The 12,805-nt window shown below is 30.4% G+C and overlaps 1 protein-coding gene across 4 annotated transcripts in view; it reads left to right on the top strand.

Annotated features, from left to right (window-relative positions):
* Nucleotides 1-12,805, top strand: part of EPHA5 (EPH receptor A5) — a 334,884-nt gene that overhangs the window by 237,581 nt on the left and 84,498 nt on the right. For 2 of the 4 annotated variants that reach the window (XM_011360645.1, XM_011360643.1), the window contains exons 7-8: nt 326-485; nt 6,933-7,035. In XM_011360645.1, coding sequence (XP_011358947.1) covers nt 326-485; nt 6,933-7,035 — 263 coding nt within the window. Of the gene's footprint in view, nt 1-325; nt 486-6,929; nt 7,036-12,805 lie in introns of all 4 variants that reach the window. The other 2 variants (XM_011360644.1, XM_011360642.1) reach the window with 1 other exon arrangement.

Here is a 12,805-nt window from a genome sequence, read left to right as displayed (position 1 = left end):
AAGATTTTAAAAAGAAAACAACGTTTTACTTATTTGCATTTTTAAAATAATCTCTGTTTAGAGTTAGCAAATTGAAATTAAAGTTCTCCAGTGAAGTGCTCATTTCTTTTCCCAAACCTTAAATATAGTTAGTTATCAAATTCACTAAAGATATAAATAGCACACCTAGAATGTGTAGGTGTTTTTTGTTTTCCAAAACATTATATTTGTACTAATAGCAAATTTATGAGTTTCTGATGTGTTTTCTGATCTATGAATCTAGTTTTGCTCTCATTAGTAATCTATATGTTGCCTTTTTTTATTGTGTGTACATGTGTAATCCAAGGACCAAGAGACCAGCTATACAATCATCAAATCTAAAGAGACATCTGTAACTGCAGAGGGCTTGAAACCAGCTTCAGTGTATGTCTTCCAAATTCGAGCACGCACAGCAGCAGGCTATGGCATCTTCAGTCGAAGATTTGAGTTTGAAACCATCCCAGTGTGTAAGTCATTTTAATTACTGTCAACTCATGTCTCTGTAAGAGTTACCAGAAAAGAGTCAGTGGATCAATACTCTCCCTGGGCATTCTGTCAGTCTCCCAGTTCTTCTCTCTCCCCCAGGCATGGCCTTTTCAGGTAGAAAGCCTCTGTCAAGCTATTATGGTAGGTTAGCGGGTTAACACATTGGTCTCTGCTCTACATCGCATTAAGTCTACTGGGAGATGAAACATCAGGAGAGGCTTACAAAATGTTTAAACCTTGCTTTTAAACACGCTTTTTTTCCACTGCTGCCATACTTTATTGAATTATTGCCATTTACTTTTTACTTGTTTTATTGAACAATGCTACCAGGCTTAGTCTTTCTATGAAAATTCCACAGGGAGCTTTCATTAGCATTTGGTTAGGCAAGAAAATGATGCTCTCCAGAACCAATCTGATTGTTTTTAAAAATCAAAATCTCTGGCATTATCTCTGAAAGAAGGGCCCGGAAATATTTCTGGAAAATCCTTCATGTACCATTTTTTTCATAAATAGCATAAAACTTTTTTCTCTTTAATGTCAAACAAAGTATTTAGCTTACTTAATAATCCTGAAGCATCCTAAAAGCAGGATTAGAAGAAGATAATAACTTGCCTTTTTTATGTATACATATATTTATACACACTTTTAAAAGCCAAGTTATGTAAGAATTAGTAATTTTAAAATAAAAACATAAAGTGCATATTTCCTTTCTTTGAAAACAACAAAATGAGAGCTTAGTTATCAGATTTACTTTGTAATGATTGGAATTATTAAATTAAAATTTTTATAAACCTATAAAATACAGCTCTTGAGAAAAATAAAGAGATACTTTTTTTTAAAGCATGTCTAACTGAATTATCTAGAAAATAAGTTTTATTACTTAAAAAATAGCTTTCTAAGTGTTAAATTTATATGGACTGGAGAGCCATTGTGAAAATTATAAATTATATTTTCAAGGCAAAGGAAATTCTATGTCTGAGATTTAATTGAAACTACTGAAAGTTGAACATGTAATGCTATTCAGAAAAGTTCCTTAATAGATTTGATAAAAGTAGACTAATAAGTCACAAATTCCCATCATATTCATAATGGATAAATTATTTAATCTCAGAGTTTAAACCCTAAACTGGGTATATGACAAAAGACTTGTTATATAAACTGGCCACTCTAACAGGCCTTGTTTCTATTTGGATACCATTAGTAACATGTACTGCTTATGTAGTTTACCAACTCTGGGAACAAAGCCATCCAGGAATATCTCACATTATGCTTGAGTGCATGGATGACAATGCAAATAAAAAATCCCATTTTAAAAGATTACGAAATCTATTTAGTTTTAGGATGTTGGCATATTCAGCAACTAGTATCTTCAGACTTTTAGATATATTTTTCCTTACTTTTTTTATTAAATAGTAATTTCCAAACATGACAAAATTCATCAATCTGATCACTGAGAGAACTAATATGAGGTCATTTTCCATACAGTTTTCAAAGGTTCACCTGCGGCTATCTATTTTTTAAACTTTTCTACATTATTTCTAGAGGAAAAGAGATGCCACTCAATTATTTTTACTACAAACATTTGTTAGTAGATAACATTTTAAGGCTGTTCTGCCTTCTAGGTATTAGTGTGAAATTTTATTTTTACTTGAGTATGTGTATATATATATATGTTTGCAAGAATTTTATAAATGGTATTTTCTTTGTACCATGTATCTTTTAAATATCAACCCCCTTTGACCTTCATAGACTCTTTTCTGCATGGAATTCAATACAAGAATGTAATGAGCACCTATTATGTACCAGGCTTTGTTAGGCTCTGGAAAAATCACCATGGGTAACACAGGGAATTTACTCTCCAGAGACTAAGATGCAATCTATTTAAACTGAAAGATGGAATATTTGTTACAGCACCATTTTAGGATCATAATTTTATTATTTGAAGTTTTATTTTATTACTCTCTGCACATCAAATGATTTTTCACTCTATATGCTCTGAGTGACTAAGATAACTTTATGGGGCAATTACTCCTTTCTTGAGGTATGTAGTCTAATAAGGAGTTAAAGAAGATGCATGTTGATAATTAAAGTAATTCTTCTTTTTCAGAACTTCTGTAACATTTGTGTTATATGCCATTTATTTGACAATTATTTAACTAGTATTTTATGTGATCATTTTAATTATTTTATTGGGTAATTATTTGTTTAATATCAAAATTTAGTTTTTCACATACATGTATTATTTCTGCAACACAGTCTAAAAATACTTGAATCCAAGAATTGTGGTAACTTAAGTGTATCTTTTTCTAGTAATGTAATCAATAATTTTAATTTGGTGGACGAGTGTTAACTGTTTACTCAATTCATAATACCGATGCATAATGATGCATAATAATGATGCATAATAATGAAAATTTATTGTTTATTAATTTATATTATACTTCAGTTATAAAATTGAAGTGTTTTCTTTTTCATCTACATTTGGTGTTGCCACTATTATACATATATATTATATGTAGAGATATATATATATATTTCATTTACATTGGACAGGTGGGTAGTGATATCTCATTGTAGTTCTAATCTGAATTTCTCTGATGGGTTACAATGTTTAACAAGTTTTCATGTTTTTATTGGCCTGCTATAATGTTTTAAATCTCCCCACTAATGGTTATATACTCATATTATGTATCAAAAATTATAACTTTGATAGGATTATACTGATTGAGAAACTTAATAGATACTTATTGATGTGGGAAACAGATCCCAAATCCAGTAAAAGACCTTATAATCTGACTTTAACAAAATCTCTTCACAACAATAAATGACTAAATATGTAGCTAAATATCTTCATAATATGATCTTGCAACCAGGAGTGTGAGAAGCAAAATGAGGGAAAACAAAGTCATTTTTCAACATATGCTTCCTTAAAGTTTCCAGGGATGTTATAGATATATAATGATTTTTTTAAAAAGATAGATTATTATTTACTAAAGAATATTAATTTTCATGACTGATATCCTTCTAATAAGTGTGTTACAGTTCTCCAAAATTTTCTTTTAAGCATTCTCAAAACATTTTTAGCTATTTATCCAAAACTACAGTATAAATCAACTAATTCTTAATAAATAAGCATAAGATAATGAGAAATATGATTGATTACAGGCTCAACTATTTAACAATTAAAAAATTTAACAATATATCAAAAATGTAATCATGAATCATACTGGGTTTTCAAAATTTTTTTCTGCTGCTAAAGAATGAACAAATATGAAGACATTGACATTACTCTATAAATTCTATGTATTTTCAACTTAGCTGATATAATTATTGATGCTGTCAGGGCAAACAAAAAATAAATAAGTGAGGTGAAATTTGATAAATTGTTTTTTATTATAAACAGCTTACAAAGTAATCGGTATATATGAAATAGTCAATAATTAAAAACAATCAAAGAACTTAGAAAATGCTGCAAATTAAAGTCATAATTTTGGATTTATCATTTGAGTATATAGAAGAAAGCAAAGAAAACACTTAAAACACTGGGAGATTTGCATCAAATAGGTGTCGGATAAAAAAAATGTAATGAATGAGGAAAAGCAAAAGAAAGACAAAAATATTTGGTAATTAGTGGGCAAGTAGGGGTTAAGGAAGTTCAGTGATAATTACAAAAGACCAAAAGAGATTGAAATAGTTTTTTTTTTTTTTTTGGTTTGATTATTGTATGCTTACTTATTGATGTGTTTTTATTAAGGCTCTTGGGGCTGCAGATGTGGTATAAGGGCCAAAACCTTGCTTATTTTTATGTAAAAATAAGATTCAAATAAAGGGCAAACAGTCTACTTTTAAAATAGAGTGATGCTTTGAAGGGAAATAAGAGCTGGAGATATAAACTTGGGACTCTTCAACTTATAGTTAACTGATGCCATGTACAAAGATGCATATGAGAGGGAAAGACAAAAAAAAAAAGGAGAGAGATCTGTGGAGGATCAGGAGCCAGCATTCATCAGGAATTGCTCACACATGGATGTGGGAAGAGAACTTGGAGCCAACAGAACTCACAGAGAGATGCTTCAGAGTGAGAAAAAGAATATGGCTCATCTGATATATAAACCAAGAGAAGTAGACTTTCAAAGATGACGTATATGGTCAATAAGATCAAATACCTTATTATTGTGGATGGTGAGACAAATGGAATAGTTTTCACTGTGTTTATCATATCATGTATAGAACTCAAAAGCAGAAGAAAAGTTTTAGAGATAATTTAATAATGTTGGTTTTCAGAAGATAAGGCTAGTTCTAGATAACTCAGTCAAGATACTGAAAAATAGAAAATAATGTTGGCAAATAAAGCAGGGGGTAATATGTAGAAATAATATTTGCTATTTACTTAAGCTCGCCAATAATTGAAGCAGTATACTAAGTGCTTTATATATGTTATCTTTAATCTTAACAAATTATAATGAATCAGAGAAAGTATCCCTATTTGGAAATTAATGAAATGAGAGTTTATGAAGTTAAACATTTTACCTTGGCCTTTCTGTCTAGTAAATATTGAACCTGTTTTCAAATTCAAATTAAACTAATATCTGTAAGGTTAGGTATAACAATTTATTTTCCCCAAGAGATATTTCTTCAGGCTTGTACATAGCAGAGAAGTAGCCTGTAAAAGAATGTAATCTCCTTCTGGGTGGAGACTTTTGAAGGAGCAACAGCCTAGAGACAGGGAGGGCTCTAACAATGGAGTCAGGTAAAACAGAAGATGATTATGCAGTTATATTAAACCATGGAGTTCAGACTTTATAGCTCTCTTTTATCCATAAAGTTTAACATCACTAAAACATGGGAAGTGGTAGTGGACTAGTGCACTGAATAAATGAGAAAGACTAATTGGGGGAATGATTTTGTTAGATAATTAATAAGAATCAAAAGTGTTGGAGCCCTATCAAAATTACATGAAACTTATATGAGCTATGTCTGCATGATTTTCTCTAGAAACAGTGCTCCTGCTAAAAGGAAAGTTAACTGAGAAAAAACAATAGTATAAGTAATCTTAGTTTAGAGATTAATAAAACATATCTTAGGGAGGGCTAATAGTGATAGCGGAGTAGCTTTGTACCACCCTACTTTTACTGCTTATCAGTATTAAAATCCCTACCACAGAACTCAGCATCAGATAATAAGAGAAAACAGGTAAAGAGCCATTAAATTGCAACTATTATCCAAGAAGAGGTTGGATAAGAGCATAGATTTAGATTGTAAATAACTGTCTTTCTTTACACAAATGAACTGTTGATGATATTAGACTCTGAAGATTGGTCTGAAAAGGTTGAAAGTGTGGATCAACACAAGAAGATGGTTAGAGAGTCAGTCAGCTTTCATTAGAATCAAGGGAGAGGTACAAAATAGAAAGAGAAGTGTTCAGACGTCCGATACTTAGATGGAGCCAAATGGAAAGTATGGTTTTTATTAGTCTTGATGACTTAAAATTTATCTTGGAGGTGAACTAATGTTACTTTGAATTTATCAAAAAAAAAAAAAAATATGTCATTAAACACTAAGATGCTAGGGATCCTAATGAGGTTTTCTGGAGAATATCAGTAAAACTTATTTTGCTCTAAATATTTCTTATTTTAATTAGGTTTCGTCATCAGCACAACAGAAGCGTTTCCTTGGTTATTTAGGTATAACTATCTAATCTTGTCCATATTCCTCTTATTATGCTAATCATATTGTTAAAATATAATATATTTTATCTAAATCCATGCATTTTAAAGAAAAAATCATGTGAACGAAATTAATCTTACTCCGGACTCTAAATTCCAAATGTATGCCTTAATGTTTTTCAAAAAGCAGTCCTACTTGTAAAGTATACTTACTGATTATATTCTGCTTGAAGAAACGGTGTTTAAAATTATATTTTGAATAATGATATTATACTTTACCTCAGAGGTCATATATCATTTTGGACTTCAAACCAACGTCCAAAAATTCTATCTAAGGTAAAGACATTTTTTTTTCTAGAGACCAGTCACAGTCAAACCCTAAAAATGTCAAATCTCATCTACTTAGCACTTCCTATTTAGATTAAGGTGTTTGAAATAGAGGACTAAATTCCATTTTATCATGCAAACCTAAGATCTCTAGATGAATATTATGCAAACAATTGCCTTCATTTTTTATGATGACAACGAAATAATCAGTGACTTAGTGATTCTTTTAAATTTCCATTTGGAAAGTAAATATTTTCTCCTAAAAATGTCTTTTCAATTACACACTTTTGAGAAGAGATATTAGAGGAAAATCTCAGCCAAGTGTGGATGAATTGCTTAAACCATGCATTGATTACCAACTATTAAGCAGCTCTTATTTGAATTCATATGATCACTTTAACCACAGGCTCCATTTTCTGTGTCTTCTATTAGCAGTTGCAGCATCCAGCGATCAAAGCCAGATTCCTATAATTGCTGTGTCTGTGACAGTGGGAGTCATTTTGTTGGCAGTAGTTATCGGCTTCCTCCTCAGTGGAAGGTAAGAGTGGAAGCTGTGAGTTTCAACTTTTGCAGCTGATCTCTTCCCTACCTTGATCTGACCATTTGGCTGTTAAGCACATCCCAAAACAAATCAGGCAAACAATATATCAGTAGATAACCTCAATGTATGATGTATTTTTTAAGCCTTGTCTTGTCCCTATTAGTGCTAACTTTTAAGCACACAGTTTCTCTTTTTCAGGTGTGGTCTCTTCACCAAAAATAGTATGAACTTGTTATTCTTTATTCTGTCATTAATATAACCACATCTTTGTCTGATATAATTGTTTTCTTTTTACCTGAATTTTTTTTTTCCTCTCAAAAGCACTTATGGTTGCTTGCTTCAGTTTTAGCATTTGGAAAGGCCTATGGCTATGCCTGGTCGATTTAGAGGAATAGGACTAATAATTCTAGTTAGCCAGCATTCTGTCTTACAGAGGGTGATGGATGCAAAGCAGACACTCTGGCAAACAAGCATTTTGAGAAATAACCAGCCCTTTTTATATGACTGCTTTTATTTTCAGCTTCTGAATGATTTCAGCCTGACTACATCAATCATAGTGTATACCGATTTCAAGTGAGTTTTATAGAATGTTATATCAATAGATATATTAATATGTGTATTACATATCTACATTTTCATTTTGAACAAAAATAAAATAGGTAGAGCCCCAACAAGAACTTTTGTTGGAGGTATTGCCTGACATTGAGCTGAGCATAATCAACTTTACTATAAACAAACAAACAAACAAATAAAAACATGATTGTACTCTATTCCTACAACAAACATTTTAATTTTTCCTCCAGGTCACCATTAGAAGGGATATTTAATAATGACAGCTGTCAATTTGGAAATGTTCTGGTATTAAACTAGTATAGAAAACTTGATGAAAGTCTTCATGGAAAATATTTTAAACCTGTACAAATATGTGGAATGTACTATAGAGTCCAAAAAAAGTCAGGAAATCAATATTCATATTGATTTTGTTACTGCTTTACTCGCTTTTGACTCCTCAGCACCTATTTAAGTTATAAATATACAGAATTAGGTACTTTTCAATATACTGCATATTGGATCCTGGAAATATCCTTAAATTACAGCAATAATTTATTTTAATAAAATATCTTTTAGTATCTGAAAATTTCTTCTTCTAGTTCTCATTTAAGAGTGTTTAAAGTTTTCTTAAGAATATATGTAGAAATGCATCACTTACACTTAATGTTAGAATAGCAGCAATACATTTTTAGAAATTCTAGATGGGAAGCAATTTGTGTTCTGTTGAGGACAACTAGCCCTAGTCAGCCAGAAGGCTAGCTATCTAGTGCCCCACTGCTCTCATCTCTGAAGTCACCTGCAGAAAATGTTCTACTTTTGTCCCAATTTTTTGGAAGATAAGTTAATTCCACCAGTCTGATCATAAAAACTTTGCTGAGATTTTGATCAAATAAGGTAATTCAGCTGAGTGAATTGTAATTACTAAGAAAACTACCACGTGATAATATGTCTTTTCTACTGCGAAAAGGTAGATAACTATGATACATTTGCAGAGCTGGTTTATAATATAATTTCTTTACAGCTGACTAAGATATGAGTTTCTTCTTTCTTTCCAATAAATCCAGAAACATTGGTTGTATTTAGGGACATGGGGATCATAAAAAATAATACATTTTATTTGTTGGGTCAATACTTAGGAGAAATGAATAAAAATGGAGGAATGAGCTAGGGTGTAGAATCCAATAAATATATGTGTTTAAGAGTTTTTTAAAAGACATATCAAATATAAGAAGAATTTTATTGTAGAATTAGAATACTATATTTCTTTTACCTAAGTATCATTGATGTGAATTTATTGATGACAAGCAGCTATGGATTCTTGCTTATATGTATGTGAATTAGCCCATTTCTCAAAAAATTTTCTTCCCTAATATATACATAAAATTGACTTAAAAACAATTAATTTTGTTACATCTGAAGCATTAGGCAAAGTATTTAATGAAAAGTTCAATTTACCTATTATTTGGTAACTGAAGGATAATATAGCTTTAACATACACATACACAAATTCTACATACACACACGCAAATTCCATATGTATCTGAATTCGCTGTACAAGAATAAATAAATTTTAGTACAATTTCTCAGTTATGCTAGAATCACATCTACACCCAAGAGACAAAGTTTAATTGTCAGAATAACTAAATCCAAGGCTTAGTAAGATACATTTTTATATGTATTGTCTTATAGAAGCCTATTATTTTTAAAAAATCTCAACACCTTGTACATTTGTGCAGTTTATCCATATTAATTTTTTTCCTAATTTAATTTTATAACACAGCCTATAATGCTGAGGCTAAGAATTTATAGTTTACAGGAAAACAAATTTTACCAAAAAACAATCTGAGATTTCTATTTTTTTATTAGCAAATTTTTGAATGAGACTTGTATTACTTCATTTTGTTGAATGCACATTCTTGAATTTCAGGGAGCATTTGTCATATGATAGAAACATCTTTGTTTTTTACTTTTTGCAAAAAAGTTATTGTATTTGTATTATATAAACATACTTATTCAAAAACAAAATTATATGGTTGTGAAAGACTTTTCTCATTCAAAGCAATGAACTTCGTAATTTTTGTCTGGACTAAGAAAATCTTATGTACCTTGTAGTACCTAGAGTATCCTGAACTAACTCAGTAAACATTTGTCAAATGAAAGAAAAAACTAAATGAAGAAATATCTCCAAAACTTAACAAAAATTTGGGAAATTATCTTTGAGTACTAGCAAATTATTGAAAAAAGCCTGTTCTAGGAATGGTCTAAGGACATTGAATTGTTTCTCCCTCCTCTCTGTACCAAAATATGATTGATAAACTCACAAAAATATAATGACATTGAGACATACTCTCATGTAGAACTTACTCTCTCATCACTTTTAAACTCTTGAATATAATATAAACCAGATATTTGCTCCTAGGTAAAATGTCTTTTAATTGCAAATAATTTGACTCCTCAGTGGTGATATAAACTATTTTTATATATTTCAAAATTATGAATATCACTTGTATGCAATATTTGTGGACAATTTATATCATCCTTTGAGCCCATGAGAAAAGTATATCTTGAAGATCCGTATTCACTGACAATTTCTTTTTTCATTCAGACCAAAGAGAAAAACTGAGAATTATAACATGCTAAATACTATGAGACTAATTTATTAAAAAAACAACAACAACAACACTCTTTTATTATAAAATACATTTAAAGATGAAAAATAAGTTAAATATAGAGAGTACTCTTTTTAGGGTAAAATTAATTATGCAGAAAACTTTTGAAGTCTTCCTACCTAGATACTACGGTTTAAAATAATATTGACAAGCATCGATCTTAAAGGAAAAGGTTCTTTTTTAAAAATGGCAAAGAATTATAACATCTTAGAATTCTATCAGTTTTAGAATTTGTGTGATCTTCTGTTTAAAAGCGCTAAATATTCCATAGAGCATTTTGTGGAGGGTTCAGAATCTCCTTTTGACTTTCTTTCTTATTAATTTTAAATGATGTTTTCATGATACTACAAAATATTTGACATGTCCTCAGCAAACTAAGAGCTATTTACCCTGGGATGGATATAAAGTAAACCTCCTGATATGCACCGCATGTTTTAATTGTTTTTTTAATTTTTCTCATTTATTGATAATGACATTGCACATTGATAACTTTCTTGTTATATTATAATTTTGTGTTTTTTCTCTTTTATATGCTATTTTATAGATATAACTTATTTAATCATTCTTTCACGAATGATTGTCGTCTCCACGCTCTTCCAGTTACATGTTTGAAAAAAGTCTCTTGTGTTCTTCCCCTTTCTTTCCTTTGAAGATGATCATTAATATTATTTAGTTGACATTTCCTTTTCTGTGTCCCTATTTCACACTTGACCTTAATTCTGAACATTGATTATTGGACACTCTTTAGTCTGATATAAAGCTTAAATTAACAGGATTTAACAGTACAGAAAATACAAAGGAAAAATTTTTCAATGGACAGAAACTATTTCTTCTTTGAAAATAGGCATCCTGAGATTAAATAATACATTTTTAGTCCCACATTTCTGATCTTTCATCTATTATGTGTCCATGAATCTAATTAAATTTAAAGAAAATTTGGAGGTTTTTTCCAATTCATTTCACATGTATATTCAGAGGTTAAAGACACACACGTTACGCACATGTACATCACACATATTTACATGTTTTTGCATATAAACACAAAAAAGTTAAACCTATTTTTCAATTTTAAAATTGAAAAACAAGACCAAAATACCTATAACTCCCAAAGAGATGAGAGGATCCCTCAAGCTGCTTAGCCTTGAATGTGATTTAAAGGCTATTCGCAAATGACTTCAACACTACGGTGTTCCTGAGATGATAAATTTTGTCTTAGCAGTGGCTTAATGCCTGTAAAAACGGGTTAACTATTTTCTGGGCAAAAGATCTTCACCTCATTTGTCCTGGTGAGGTTCAAATTGTATTGCTGGACATAAAACTGCTAAATTCTATTTCCCTTTGTCTTTCATTAAACAATTGAATATCAATCCACTGAAATGTTTTATAGCTTTCTAAGGCCAAAATTGTTCAGAGGTCAATGGATACTGTACTTTGAGGCTAATCTATCAAAATTAAATACTGATACTGTATTAGAAATTTAGAGAAAAAAAGGTTGATTTTATATAAGTGTGTGTGTGTGCATATATATATAATGCTGCTTTAGGTTTTTTTCATTACTTGAAAATAATATTTAAATTTAGCCTTTTGTTTCTTAATGTATAACAGGTTGTAAAATGACATATTCTTCCCAAAGATCCATTACAAACATATATTAAGCATCTACTGCATATCAAACACCAAGTTCCAGGGCATGTGAAATAAGACAATGTCCTTTTCTCAAAGTATTTCCACTTTAACTTAGTGGAGTTTGAATTAAATCATTCCCTTCATTGTAACTTTTTTCTTGGACAAAAATGATAATGATTCATTAATTCGAGAAATATTTGAGTTCTTAATACATGCCTGCCTCGGTTCTTGTTAGGAAAAACAGTGGCTTGATGGTAAAATTCACTAAACTTAGAAACTATTTTTAAGCTAATTTTTTTAAGATCACAAATAATTACGCTGGCATTTTGAATGCAATTATTTAATTGAGACAAGTGCCAGATATTTGACTACATGTGATATCAAAGCATAATAACTTTTTAAGTGAATAATTTTATAGAGTATGAAGTACTCTAAAACCTTCAGAAAAGCCTTCTTGCCTGATGGAAGTCACACAATAATATTGATAATTATAAGGATAATAATTGTTGAGCATGAATTACATACTACCTACCTACTATGATGCACTGCTCCAGGGGTTTTGCATGTTATACCTTCTACTTGATAAAATTATATTCTTGCTATTTCTTGAGTATTGTAAAAATAGTCAGTCTTAAAGCCTTGCACTGACTCTTCTTTCTGCCTAAAACTGGCTTTCTCCTTTCAAGTCTTCTCTCAATCTCAACCTCTCAACCGAACTTACTAAAATCATGACCCATGATTCCTTCAGCTGCACATCAGATCTCTACTAGTCTGATTTGACTCTTCATGACACTTATTACCATTATATACCATAACACTTACTACCATTATATATTTATTTTTTTCTGTTGGTATTTTGTCTGTCAACCCTCCTAGAATATAAACTTCAAGATGGCAGGTGTTTTTATCTGTGGGCTTTT

Source organism: Pteropus vampyrus, unplaced genomic scaffold (assembly GCF_000151845.1).
Source record: "Pteropus vampyrus isolate Shadow unplaced genomic scaffold, Pvam_2.0 Scaffold57, whole genome shotgun sequence".
Classification (NCBI taxonomy): domain Eukaryota; kingdom Metazoa; phylum Chordata; class Mammalia; order Chiroptera; family Pteropodidae; genus Pteropus; species Pteropus vampyrus.
This window is presented reverse-complemented; position numbering and strand designations above follow the sequence as displayed.